General features: G+C 37.8%; 1 protein-coding gene across 1 annotated transcript in view; it reads left to right on the top strand.

Annotated features, from left to right (window-relative positions):
* SHOC1 (shortage in chiasmata 1) overlaps positions 1 to 13253 on the top strand; it is a 142630-nt gene that overhangs the window by 105966 nt on the left and 23411 nt on the right. Inside the window, exons 20-21 of the mRNA XM_069085313.1 lie at positions 294 to 405; positions 12186 to 12307. Coding sequence (XP_068941414.1) covers positions 294 to 405; positions 12186 to 12307 — 234 coding nt within the window. The remainder of the gene's footprint in view (positions 1 to 293; positions 406 to 12185; positions 12308 to 13253) is intronic.

The raw sequence follows: 13253 nt of genomic DNA, 5'->3' as shown, positions 1-13253 counted from the left end.
CCTAATTTTAGCATAGGTATAAATATGCTAGATATTTTCTGCGGTTTATGTAATAATATCCTTCTGGATTCAAAACTTGCATAACAACATACATAATACCTTTGTATTCCTTTATGCAAAGGCAGAAAATTATTCCCATCCCAAGATACATGCCCCAATACACTAGGAATGGATAGAGTGGACATGGTGATTATGTAATAAGGGCAATGTAATGAACATTGAAGCACTAGAGATATTCTTAAATTTCTCTTAGAAGTTTCACAATTTCAGCTAAGTTAATTGTGTTTTTACAGCTACAATATAACTGCAGTGGAAAGATGTTGCAATGAATCCTTACAACAGTTTGGGGATACAAACCGTTATGTGGTGATGACAGTTGATGAGTGCACAGCCATAATTATTCAGGTAAATCTAAGTGTTCAAGAAAATAAATTCAAGTAAAAAGAAAATAATATATCTGTGTGTCTCCAAGTCTACTAATAGTGTCATTATTAGTTTTTCATTGAGACTACGAAAGAAGATTATTTCAAAGAAAAAGGAAATAGATCATTAAGGACTTATTTATATTATCAAATAGATCTAGCGGAAAAGAGAAGAGGGAGCCAGCTTTCAGTTCACAGAAGTCAGATCCCTTAAGGGGCTTTTAAAAGGCCAGAAAGAACAAAATACGGAGTGTGTGTGTGTGTGTGTGTGTGTGTGTGTGTGCATTTTTTAAATAATTTTCATTAATTTATATCTTAACAGATAAAAAATTGGAAAACAATATGAAATTAAAACTCAAACAGAACCACAAAACCTGATCTGTTTACATTTATTTTTTAAAAGAGAAATAAAAACAACTTTAAATTTGAAATTTAACAAAATGTTAACTTATTCTCTCGATATTCTTTTCTGATCTCTTTTCTTTTTAAGTAGACATAAAGTTTGGTTGTCACTGTATTTTTTATTTAGTGTATGTTCCAATTCTATCTGCATTTAGTGTCATTTTAATTCAATTGAACAAACACATATAAAAATCTATACAAAACCGTAACTAGAAGTTGTAGTACGTAGGGCAGATTCATTTGGCTAGGTGAGGAAGAGGATGACCCTGGCTTCCTAATCCACAGGAGGAAACAAAAGATATAGAAAGCAGTAAGAAGAGGACGTAGTTATGTTGGAGGGAAGCAGAAGCAAGCCCTGGTGCAGAGCAGGCAAGAAGGCAAAGGGAATACAAACCCAGGTCATCCTCAGATGTCAGTGACCTGGAGCAAAGCCTTAGTTGTCCTTCCCTTATTTTCACTTAGGATTCTGCACCTACAGCATACACAGCACTGTTCTAAGGGGTGGGGATATAAAGATAGGTTCTAAAATAGAACTCATTATCTTTAACCCTTACCTCTCCCTCCTACCTTCCCTATAACCATAGAAGACAATAACATCCTCCCAGTCCCTCAGCTTCAAAACCTAGGAGTCATACTAGATTTCTCACTTTCTCACCCCCCATATCCAAGGACTGTTGATTTCACCTTTGCAACATGCCTCTCTATGCCACCCTCCTTCTCTGTTCTGACACTGCCACCATTCTAATGCAGGCCCTTCTCACCTTATATGACGATTACTGCAATAGCCTGCTGATGGGTCTGCTTGCCACAATAACCCGCTGATGTGTGTGCCACTCAAGTTTCTCCCCACTCCAGTCCATCCTCCATTCATCCATCAAAGCAATTTTCCTGAAGTGCAGGTCCAATCATATCACTCCCCTATTCTGTAAACTAATTTCCTTATAGTCTCCAAGATTAAATATAAAATCTTCATAGTGTTCAAAGCCCTTCATAGTCCCCTCCTACCTTTCTAGTCTTCTTACACCTTGCTCCCTGACTCGTCCTCTTCCATCAAGTAACACTGGTCTCCTGGCCACAAACAAGACTCCATCTCCCAGCTGTGGGCATTTTTTCTGACTGCCCTCCGTATCTGGAATTCTCTCCTTTCTCTGCTCCAACTGCTGATCTTCCTTGACTTCCTTTAAGTCTCAGCTAAAATCACACCTTTTCCAGGAAATTTGCCCTCTGTTTAATTCTGGTGCTTCCCCTTTTTTACTTATTTCCTGTTTATCCTGTATATAGCTTGTTTGTACATATTTGTATGCATGTGATCTCCCCCATTAGGTTGTAAGATCCTTGAAGGTAGGGACTTGTCTTTTGGTCTCTTTTTGTATCACCAGCACTTAGCACAGTGCCTGGCACACAGTGCTTAATAAATATTGGTTGATTGACCCAGATTGTACTCTAAAGGGCACAGTGTAATGAGGGAAAAATGTACACAAATAACTATGACAAAAAGAATAGTGAAATGAGAACAAAGGAGCTCTGTGAAAAGAATTTGAGGAGAAAGCAATACTGTTTATCTAGGGGAAGAGGTGTATTTGGTAAGGCTTTCTGGAAGTGGTGGCACCTGACCTGGGCTTTTAAGTAAGGGAGACTGAAGTGTAAAGGACAGGACATTCCAAGCATAGAGAAGAGCAGAAATCAGTGCCCCATTAAAGTGAAGAGTGCAGTGAGAAAGGGGAACTAGAGCAGCAGCCCTCTCTGTCCCCCCCCCCAGAATGTAAGAAGTACATGAAAGGGGGGAGCATGAAATCAGACTGGAACAGTAGGTGGGAGCCAACTTGCAGAGATCCTGTAATGCCAGCATGACGAATAGACTTGGTTCCTTAGGTAGTGAGAAGCCACTGAAAATTTCCAAATAGAAGAATGACATGTTCAAAGTGGTGTATCAGAAAGATTGTTCAGGCAAAAGTGAAGAAAATAAATTGGAGAAATAACTGACTGACATCAGGTCAGCCATGAGGTGGTGGAGGTGTGCAGGTTTAGATTCCACCTCTTCTGCCCTTCCCCTTCAGAATTTGAGGGTGAGGAGAGAGTTTAGGCCCCTCTTCTTAGAGCACAGTGAATGACTCCAGGTGGTGTGATCTTCCTTTGGTCCCCCTACTCTGGATGCCTAAAGTATCACTAGGGTATCTGATACTCTATACCATCCAACTGCCTCATGACTCAGTAGCCTAAGAGTGAGTAGTCCCAATTACATGATTCATCTACCTCTATATTGAGGAACTTGTAAGAATTACTAATGAAATCAAAAACATATTCTCTCCCATTCAGTTCAGCTCCTACTATGTTATGGAGTTGGGTAGGGGCAGGAGTGGGGGAGCAGGAGGAAAAAGAAAAGAAATTCCTTTTCCTGAAGCCTCTGACGATGAGAGTATTTCTGTACTCAATCCCTTCACTGGCTCCTCCATTGCAGCCCCATGTTTTCAGATTAAAAAAAAAAACAGCAAATCACAAAGAAGCTTTGATCAACCATAGTTTTATATAAGCCAATTAGGGATTAGAAACAACTTAAAAGAAATTATATAAAAATTGTCTGCCAACTGCAAGGAACAGAGAGGTAGGAGGAAGAAGTTAAATCTTCCATGTTCTTGCAATGATACTAAATGAACAAAAACAGCCAGCAGCTCCATCTCATTTCAGCCGCCCTTATTAGAGTTATTTTTCTCTTCTCTTTTGCATTAAAAAAATATTTTATTTATTAAAAAATATTGTATTTTGTCTTTACATCATAGTTAAATCACCCTCACCCCATCCCCAGACTCAACTTTCCCTTGTGACAAAGAAAAGCAATTAAGGAAAAACATCTAATATAGTGACTATCTCTGACAGTGTATATAATATTGTTAGTTGTCCCCTGCTTTTTCTCTCTCTCCCACTGGAAAGAAAAAAAGCAATCCAACCATATAAATTGAAACCATCCCTTTCATGGAACAAAGCATGACATATGAATGAAATAGAATATTATTATCCTATAAGAAATGACAAAAAGGATGATTTCAGAGAAACCTGGAGAGAATTATATGAACTAATGCAGAATGAAATGAGCAAAACTGGGGAACAAGTTAATATAGTAACATTATACAGACAAACGACTTTAAAAAACATAAGAACTCTGTTAAGTGCAATAACCAGTCATGATTCTAGAGGACAAAAAGAAGTATACTTTCTCACCTTCTGAGACAGATGATAGATTCAAGATGCAGAATGAGGCACATGTTTTTGGGTAAGATCAATGGGGCAATGGAGCAGTATTTGCTTAACTACAAATATTTTTTACAAGGATTTTGTTTTATTTTTTCTTTTTTTTCCCAATGGGGGAGGGAGGTGAAAGGGAGAGAAAATAAATGTTTATTAATCGAAAAATAAATAACTTTTTTAAAATGATGGGGCTAGAGAACAGGCAATGAAACATATTCACCACTACCAACCCCTCCCCTCCCCCATAGCAGGGGACTACTGACGCAAAATACTGTATGCGCTGTCAGATGCAATCACTGTGTTAGAAGTTTTTCCTTAATTGTTTTTCTTTGTCAATGAGGGTTGAGTCCAAGGGTAGGGGGGAATGAAATGACTGATGGAAAGACAAAATGCATTAATAAAACACTGTTTAAAAAAGGAAACTTTGGTAAGAATAGGAGGACTAGCAATAGGGTTGCCCCAAAAGAAAGTAAGAGTCATTTAAACATTAAAACAATAAAACACAAAAGAAAATGAAAGGAACTCTAAAAGGAAACACAGAGAAGCAGAACAGCTTTGAAAGTTATATGTTGAATTTATTATATACTTTAAAAGAAAAGCAAGTTGTACATAGAGACTCACAATTTCCTATACAGTCAGTCCTCTTTTGTTGTTCTACTTAGTGTATGGAAATTCTTATTTTACTTAGTTTGTTTAAGTCCAGAATTTTAAAAATAAATGAATTTTTAAAGGAGAAAAGCCAGCATAAGGAACAGAAATAAGAGAGTCACCTGGCAGACCTGCTTCTGGGCATTAAATTCTGTAATAGTATGGATAAAACTGCTTGTGTCCCTCCTGTGCTTAATGATACAGGGAAAATAGATTGGAAGTATCTATTTTATATATCTAATCTAATCACAGAAGAGGCTTTGGGAAATGATAGTAAAAGTACTTGCCGTTGATTGATGCCTTGTTACTTAGCTTATATTCTGTTTCAAGCATCTTATTCTGGCCTAGTCAGGAAGATTCAGTGGAAATGAGGACCCATGAACTGACTGAGATAGTCAGTTACCCTTTGATTATAATAGACCTAGAAGTAGCCATGTTAAGGAGTCTCTGGCTGCTAGCATAAGTTTATTTATAAATTTAGTAGTAAAATTTTTTACTTCTAGGAGCAGTGCATAGAACACTGGGTTGAGAGTTGGGAAAACCTGAGTTCAAATTCCATCTCAGACTCTTACTAGCTGTGTGACCTTGGACAAGTCATTTAATTTCTGTCTTGCCTCAGTTTCCTAAACTGTAAAATGGAGATAATAATAGCATCTACCTTGTGAGGATCAAATGAGAAAATATTTACAAAGTGCTTAGCACAGCTCCTGGCACATAGTGGGCACTTAATAAGCTTTTGTTTTTGTTTCTTTTTTTTTGTGGACAAATGTGCTATGGTTAAGAAATACTGATCTAGAGGGTGAAATATAGCAATATGTTCACAATGGTTCACTTTGAGGTTAATCTTTACATTTTCTTTGTTTAATTTTATCTTTTTTGATCTTAAGATTCTCTAGCTAAAAATTATCTTATCCTAAGTAAAAAGCAATAATTATAGTTTTTTCTTTACCTATGCTTATTCTTTCAGTTTCTTATTCTTGTCATTGCTATAGTGTTAATACAAAAATATCAGATAATAGTGATGATATTGAAATCCTGGCCTTATTCCTTAACTTACTGGAAAGGCCTTTAATCTTTTACCATTACATATAATGTTAGCTATAGGTTTTAGATAGCTAGTATTTGTGATGTTAAGGAAAGATCCATTTATACCTATGCTCTTTAGCATCTTTAACAAAAGTGGGAGTTGAATTTTGATAAAAACTTTTTCAGTATCTATTGGTATAATGCCCCAATTTTTATTATTTTTGTTAAAATGCAATCTATTATGTTTATACTTTTCCTTCTATTGAACAAACCTTACATTCATACATATATATATGTGTGTGTGTGTGTATATATATATATACATATATATATACATACATATATATATATATATATATATATAAAATCTCTTTATAGATGAGGAAAATGAAATCCAGGGAGGTGGTTGCAAATGACTTAGGGAAAAATTTACTTATGTAGTAAATTTTTATACGTCCAGAGATAGTCAAGATATATTCCACTTCCCCTAGGAAAAATGTTAATAATACAACCTCCTTCCTCCTTTCAATATCAGCCCTATGGCCAGGATATACAAAGTCATATAATTTACCAGAAAAAAAAATTCCTGAAAAACAATCTCAATACTATGGTTGACTTCATTTAAAAATCTGTAGCTTAGGCTAGTCCCAAGTCTGTACAGTTCTGCTTCATAAAGCTAAAGGATCTAGTTTCAACAATCACTACTCCTGACCCTTAGTGCTGACTTAGATAAACTTTCTTTCCTGCAACTAGTCCTAAAATGATGATGCTTCTCTCCTCTATCTACTGGGATTCCAACAGAGCCAGTTTTCACTTCTGCACCTAACTCCTGCTAAACTGTCCTCTTAACTTAGTTATTGGCAGGGTAGGGTGTGGTTCCCAAAACTTCTTAGCTTATAACCAGATAAACAAATTTGGACTAACTCCACAAAGCAACCTGAACAAATCTGCATTATGTCAGGACACGAAATAGAGTTTTGGGGAAAGACAAATAATTGCTTCTTCCTTCATATCTCTCAAAATGCAAACAGTCCAGATTTTCCCACAGGTCATCAGACAGATTTTTAATTGTGTTCTGAAATAATCCAACCATACATATACCTCAGCAGAGTTCCTTTCTTGAAGTGTAGGATCTGGTTGGACTATGAGCCCTATTTTCCAAAATGGGAAGACTTCTGCTCATGTGTCTTTTTTTCCTAATGCCTTCAATGTTGGTATTGAAATAATCAGATTGATTCTTTGTCTTTTTAAAATTGATCCTATTTACAGTGATTTTTTTCCTTTAACTGCCTAAATCATGATTGTTTGCCTCTGAACTCAGTTCAGAATAACTCCAGTTCTCTTGTTAGATCGCTGTTCTGTTCTTGAGTCAAGCAGATCTGTTACCCTTGAAAGAAGAAGGTAGACACCAGGGAGTCTGGTCTAATATATTTATGCCACCAAGCTTTCCTTGAAGGATCTCTGATTTGTTATCCAAAGAAGTCTGGCTTGCTATCTCTGTCCTTGCAGATGCAGCCAGACTCAAACAATGAACATTTCATAGTCACAGAAGGGAAGGAGGGGGTTGTTGCTAGCCCTTATTCCCAAATTTCCATCTATGATACTGGCTTTCCGATTTTCTGTGCTCCCCAAAACTATGGGATATATGGAGTGTGCAAGGAAGACTAGCACCTCGGGTGTGGGTTCTTGCTCATTCCCATTTCAGGGCTGCTCATTTACCTTCAGTGTCCAGCTGGCACTCAACTCTATCCATGTCTCCAAGAAGCTGTATCCCCTATATCCAAGAAGCAACTGCCTATAACACCAATGCAATACCCATGGCAGCTGATATGACTATGCAGACATATTTTGAGGGTAAATTCACAAAATATAATAAACTTTCTTCATTAAATGCAAAACCAAAGTGTTTTTTTGGATTAGAATACCAAGAGGTTAAGACTTAACAAGGTGTTGTTCATCACCACTCCAGGGAGCACCAACATCTTAGGCATTCTAATTTGTTAGACCTCCTACAAATAAGTTTCCTTAGACTAGTTCCTCCCTCTGCCCACTACAGCTGATTCCCTCTCCAAGCACTGTGTCTCTCTCACTCCCTGCTCTGTCTTTCACACACTGTACTGTCTCTCACCAACATTCTATTTCAGTTAAAATCCTGTTGGGCAAGCTCCTCCCACTCCCACGTGACCTAGGCTCCAGGTGATTCATACTATATCACAGCCCTAGAGCTGAAAGCAGGTCACACAGGCCTATTAATGGACAGGGAAGATCTTTCTATTCCATTAACACTACATTTGGCCCCAAGATCTTTCATTCTATTTCATAGATCAATGGGACTTTAGAGGTAACTTGCATCAACATAACTTCCATAACAATATAAAAAGATAACACAAAATAAACACATAAGATAATATCTTAGATGGGGACTTGGGCACAAGCACCCCATTATTCCCCCCCTCAAACAAAGGGGACCCAAAATCCCCCAGGGTAAGGGGCAAAAGTTTCATATTCTAAAACTATTTTTGATCTTAAGATTCTCTAGCTAAAAATTATCTTATCCTAAGTAAAAAGCAATAATTATAGTTTTTTCTTGCTGAGATTTGACATGGAGCTGTCCCTGCCTCCAGAGGTTGCATTCAAAGGATCAGTTCCTTAGCTGGTATGTGGAGCTTGGTCAATGTCAGGTCCAGGGGTGATGTATCATGATCTCAGACAGAGGGTGACATCCAGCTTAAACAGTCAGTCACATGCAAGTGGAGGGCACTAAACCTGGAATAGACAAATCTAGAAACAGGTTAAACAAACAAAACAAAGGCCAAAAAGAATAAGGAGACAATAACCAGAAGCAGGGTATAGTGTCAGCTGTGCTTCTGGTGTCCACGAACCCACTATCATAGCCTTATTCACGGTAAAATATATGAGTTAAAAGCACAATTTCCTAATCATCTTCTCCTGAATAAACAACAGTTACAGTATCACCTTTTTCCCTGCAGCCTTTGGAACATTGTCTGGCTTCCATTTTACACATACTTTTAGCTCCCAATTTTATTCTGTCAGTAGAACTAAATCCTTCAGTTCCTCTGATAGTTATTTTGGAAGAAGGGTCAGTTTTCACAAGGAGTGGAATTTGTAACACCAATCATGACAGCACACCTGAGGGCTGCTGCTGTGAATAATTTTAAGGATCTAATTGCAAGGTATAATGAACACTATTCAGAATGAAACCTTATTCAAGAAACTAATGCATAACTTTCATAACATTATAATAACTTATTACTAAGGTCACATAGTATATAACATTGCAGTCAATATATAACATAGCATTCCCCAAAATACTTATTTATAAGCTAAAGCATAACAACATATCATGGCACACAACATATTCATTTCATCCCCAAAATCGGGGGTCCCAGGCCAGGTTCTTCCCTAGCACAACACATTATACAGCATATATCATTGTATCCCCAAAATCAGGGAGTCCCAGGCCAGGGTCTTCCCTAGCACAATACATCCTTAAGGGGTGGCAGAAAATACCACAAACACACTATCCACCCCTAGGTCACAGTAAATTACAGTCTCTTCAATCAATACAAAGTGTCCAAGTAAAGTCCTCTTTCATCTTAACATGAGGTTGACTTCCAAGTCCCATGGCTCTTCTCTGGGCCGACCTCTTCAGACTCTCACCTGGATTCATTCTAGGCATCTTCCTGCTCCTGCTTCATGTCTCAGCTCACAGGGACTGCTCCACTCCAAGCTTTCTCTCCTCTTGCCCGACAGCAAGCTCTAGGGGCTCCTGCCCACAGTTTCCCAGGCAGACCTCTGGGAAAACAAAACTTAACAAGGCAACAACAATACTGACACACACCACTAACACCATCATCTCCGTTCACCTCCAAAATCTAGAGGCTCTGTTTTAACAGTTCAGTTCACTTTAACAGCTCTCAAAAGGGGCTTAAGTTGTCTCCTTCCCATGGGCAAATTTCTTCCCTACTGCTCTAATTGCTTTCAAAGTTCAGAGACTCCTTCAGCAAGTCTCTGCCATTAGCGGTCTCCTCTGAGCTCTCAGAGGTCTCCTCTCAGCTCTCAAAAGTCTCCTCCCAGCTCTCAGTAAAGCACTAAACATATCTTTCCTTGTTATTCTATTCTGACTTTGAATCTGCTTGCTATTTTCTCTTCTCTATGGAGGAAATTTATCTTTTCCCCATTCTCCTAAGTCACCTAACTGTGCAATCTTATCTAATGCCTCTGAAAGAGGGTGCCCTATTTCCCCAATCAGGAGAGTCAAAATTATGTGTTTATAAGCAGGAGGATCAGTCTCCACTATTATATTTCTATGAGGAACTGCTATGGAAGTCCTGTGATATGCATCTGCATCTCCAGTCATTATTGTGGTTTTCATTACCTTTTCCTTTAACTTTCTCATACAGTCTCTAAACAAATAACAGGGTCTGTCTCCATTTGGCCACATAGAATCAGTGGAATACTGTTTGTTGCTTCCCTCATCAGCTAAAGCTAACAAATTAGTTCCATTATTACCTCCTTGAATATGGTAATCCCTAAAAGCTTGTTATATAAAGATATTCTGATTAATACCTGTGAATTTCAGTCTATATTATCTATCCATACTCCTCCAGCTCCTTCATCACTGATTCCACCATCCAAGATACTAGTGATTCTCCCATTTTTTTGGTGAAACAGCTTAAAATATCTGTGACCTCCTGATGAGTAAAATCTTCAGTTACTTCCTTAAATGTTGTGTGTCCCCCCCACCCCGGTTTTCCTACTTCCTTTGCATTATTGGACATGCATCCACATTTCAAGAATTTGCTACATCTGAATTTGCTTCAATCTTCTTCCCCGGTGTCTGGGTCCCAATCAGGCCCCACATGCAAGGGTTGTATGCACCTTCCTTTTATTATCTTTCCTTTTCTTTTTCTGAGCTATTTTCACAACTGAATTTTCTGCTACCACTTGATACTTTCTAGTTTGTTCTTCTAAAGGAAAGTTCTGACACTGTAGCATAGAAAACTTCTCATGCAAATCAGTTAACTCCTTTTCCAGCTGAACCTTTTCCTCCAGCAATTTGTCTCTCCTTTTACATATGATAACGTGTTAACAACGTCCATCCTCTTCTACATATGCCTGCCATTTCTTTCTCTGGTTCTACTGGTATTCCTTGCAAACATCCTTCTAAATCTATGAGTTTTCCCTTCTGCAATCTCAGTTCCCAGTTTTAACAAAGTTCTGTGCTTTTAGCCCATTCTCTCCCTAGGGAGGAATAAAATAAATCCTCCCATCCCAGGATACTCATTTCCTTCCCTAGAGCCTTCCTATCTCCAAGTAGAGGTTTCATATTTAGCAATCCCATCCTCATCACCAAATGTAATGCTAATGTGATAGCCATAGCAACTGCTATGACTATGCAGACATGTTTCCAGGGTAAATTCACAAAATATAATAAGCTCTCTTTATTAAATGAAAACCAAAGTGTTTATTTGGATTAGAATACCAGGAGGTAAGATTTAACAAGGAAACACCAACATCTTATTTGTTAGGCCTCTCTACAAACAAGTTCCCTTAGACTAGTTCCTTCCTCTGCCCACTCCAGCTGCTTCCTGAGCACTGTGTCCCTCTAACTCCCTGCTCTGTCTTTCACACTCTGCACTGTCTAGATTCAGGCTATATCACAGCCCCAGAGCTCAAAACAGGTCACACAGACCTGTTAATGGATGTGGAAGATCTTTCTATTCCATTAACATTACATGAGCACACCATGATAAACCATCTCGGCAATAGGCTAACCCAGGTTGAAGGTAACCAACGGGCCTTAAACCCACTGGTAAGTGAGCAGGGCATCTACCCAAAGCATGCAAAGATTCACCCTGGTGGAATGGGTACACAAAAACAGTTTGTTCCACAGGCCATGAAGGCGGCTGAAGTAGGTACTTTGGAGTACTTAGAGCTTGGTCAGACATTTAAGACACCAACATCATCTATTATATCCCAAGCCCAGTAGTCCTGTCTTTTGTCTTGCTGCTGTACTTAGATGACTTTGGAAAAGAGAGTAAAGCTGATGATGATTTTATGCAACTCTGCCTCACTTAGATCCAGTTCACCAACAAATCAAGACATCACCTATGATGTCCTCCTTGAAAATGAAAGACAAACAACAACTCCCCAAAACTACAAAAGAAAGCTGCACCCCCCCCCATTCAGGATCTTATCTTTGCTGAGGAAGCTAAGATACTATTTGTTGGTAAACTCACACTTTACTAATGAGTTGATCATGCTCAGAATTTTGTGCCTCAGTCTACCTTAATTTTAACTGTTACAGGATTTAAATCTATATACTTAAAAGAATTTTTATCAAGTGTTAAAGCAATGCCAATAATTTAGTATAAGAAGAACTATTCAAATCCCTGAGCATTTTATTTTTTGTTTTGGTAGAGTCTGGAAGAACTAAATTATGAAAAGGCATCAGATAACTTCATTTTGAAACTGATAGCATTATCAATCCAGTACAGCTACTGTTGGGTGATTTTGTACTCCAAGGAAAGATTGAATTCAGGGTAGGTAAACAGTTTCCTTCTATCCTGGCATGTTATAATGTAAAATGTTTTCTTTGACAAGTTTAATGGGATGGGGTAAATTAATAAAATATTATATTTATTAAGTTATTATCCGGTATTATTACTCTAATATTATAGCTCTGAAATCATTATACTTGCTCATGTTGTTTATATTAAGTTCTTCACATAATTTCTCATTTCCCCACTGCATTTCTCATGCAGTTCAGGACCATGACTATCAGAGCCAAAATTCCACACTTATCCACATGGCAGAGAAAAAGGACTTTTCCTGCTTAATTAGATTAATTTTTGTGTAAATAAATATTAAACAGCTGGAACTTTAATTAAAGTTAATTTTTAACAAAGTTAATTTTTAGACACATAATTACTTTGACTTTCTATATTTGTTTCCCCAAAACAAAAGAAATTTTAAATGACAGTAAACCCTATTAAATTCATCAACCTAACAAGGTTTCTCATTCTCTTTACCATATAGTGTATATTTAATTAAAGAGTTAGAAAGCCATGTCTAGATGCTCATCTTGAGAGAGGGTATTGACATCAGGATGAGCATTGACTTCACTGATCTTGCCTCTGTGATTTTCCCCTTACTAACTTTCTAGTTCTCACCTTATCTGCCTCAATATACTAACTTATGGGATGGTGGTGGCTAAACATATTAGCCAGATCACATAAAGGTCTTTATCCTCAGTTCTACTTCCTAAGTAATGTTTGACTTTAAGCATATCATTTAACCTCTCTCCCTCTTCCCATTTATTTGTCTCTGTCTTTCTGTCTCTGTCTCCTTTCTTTTTCTTTCTCCCTACCTCTTTTTTTCTTTCTCTCTCCACTATCCCTCTCTCCCTTTCTCTTCTTTTTCTCCATCTCTCCTCTCTCTCTCTCTCTCTCTCTCTCTCTCTCTCTCTCTCTCTCTCTCTCTCTCTCT

Source organism: Petaurus breviceps, unplaced genomic scaffold (assembly GCF_028583685.1).
Source record: "Petaurus breviceps papuanus isolate PSGF00001 unplaced genomic scaffold, PetGlider_PUasm1.0 175, whole genome shotgun sequence".
In the NCBI taxonomy this organism is placed as follows: domain Eukaryota; kingdom Metazoa; phylum Chordata; class Mammalia; order Diprotodontia; family Petauridae; genus Petaurus; species Petaurus breviceps.
Note: the sequence above shows the minus strand (reverse complement) of the source record. Positions and strands in the feature narration are given on the sequence as shown.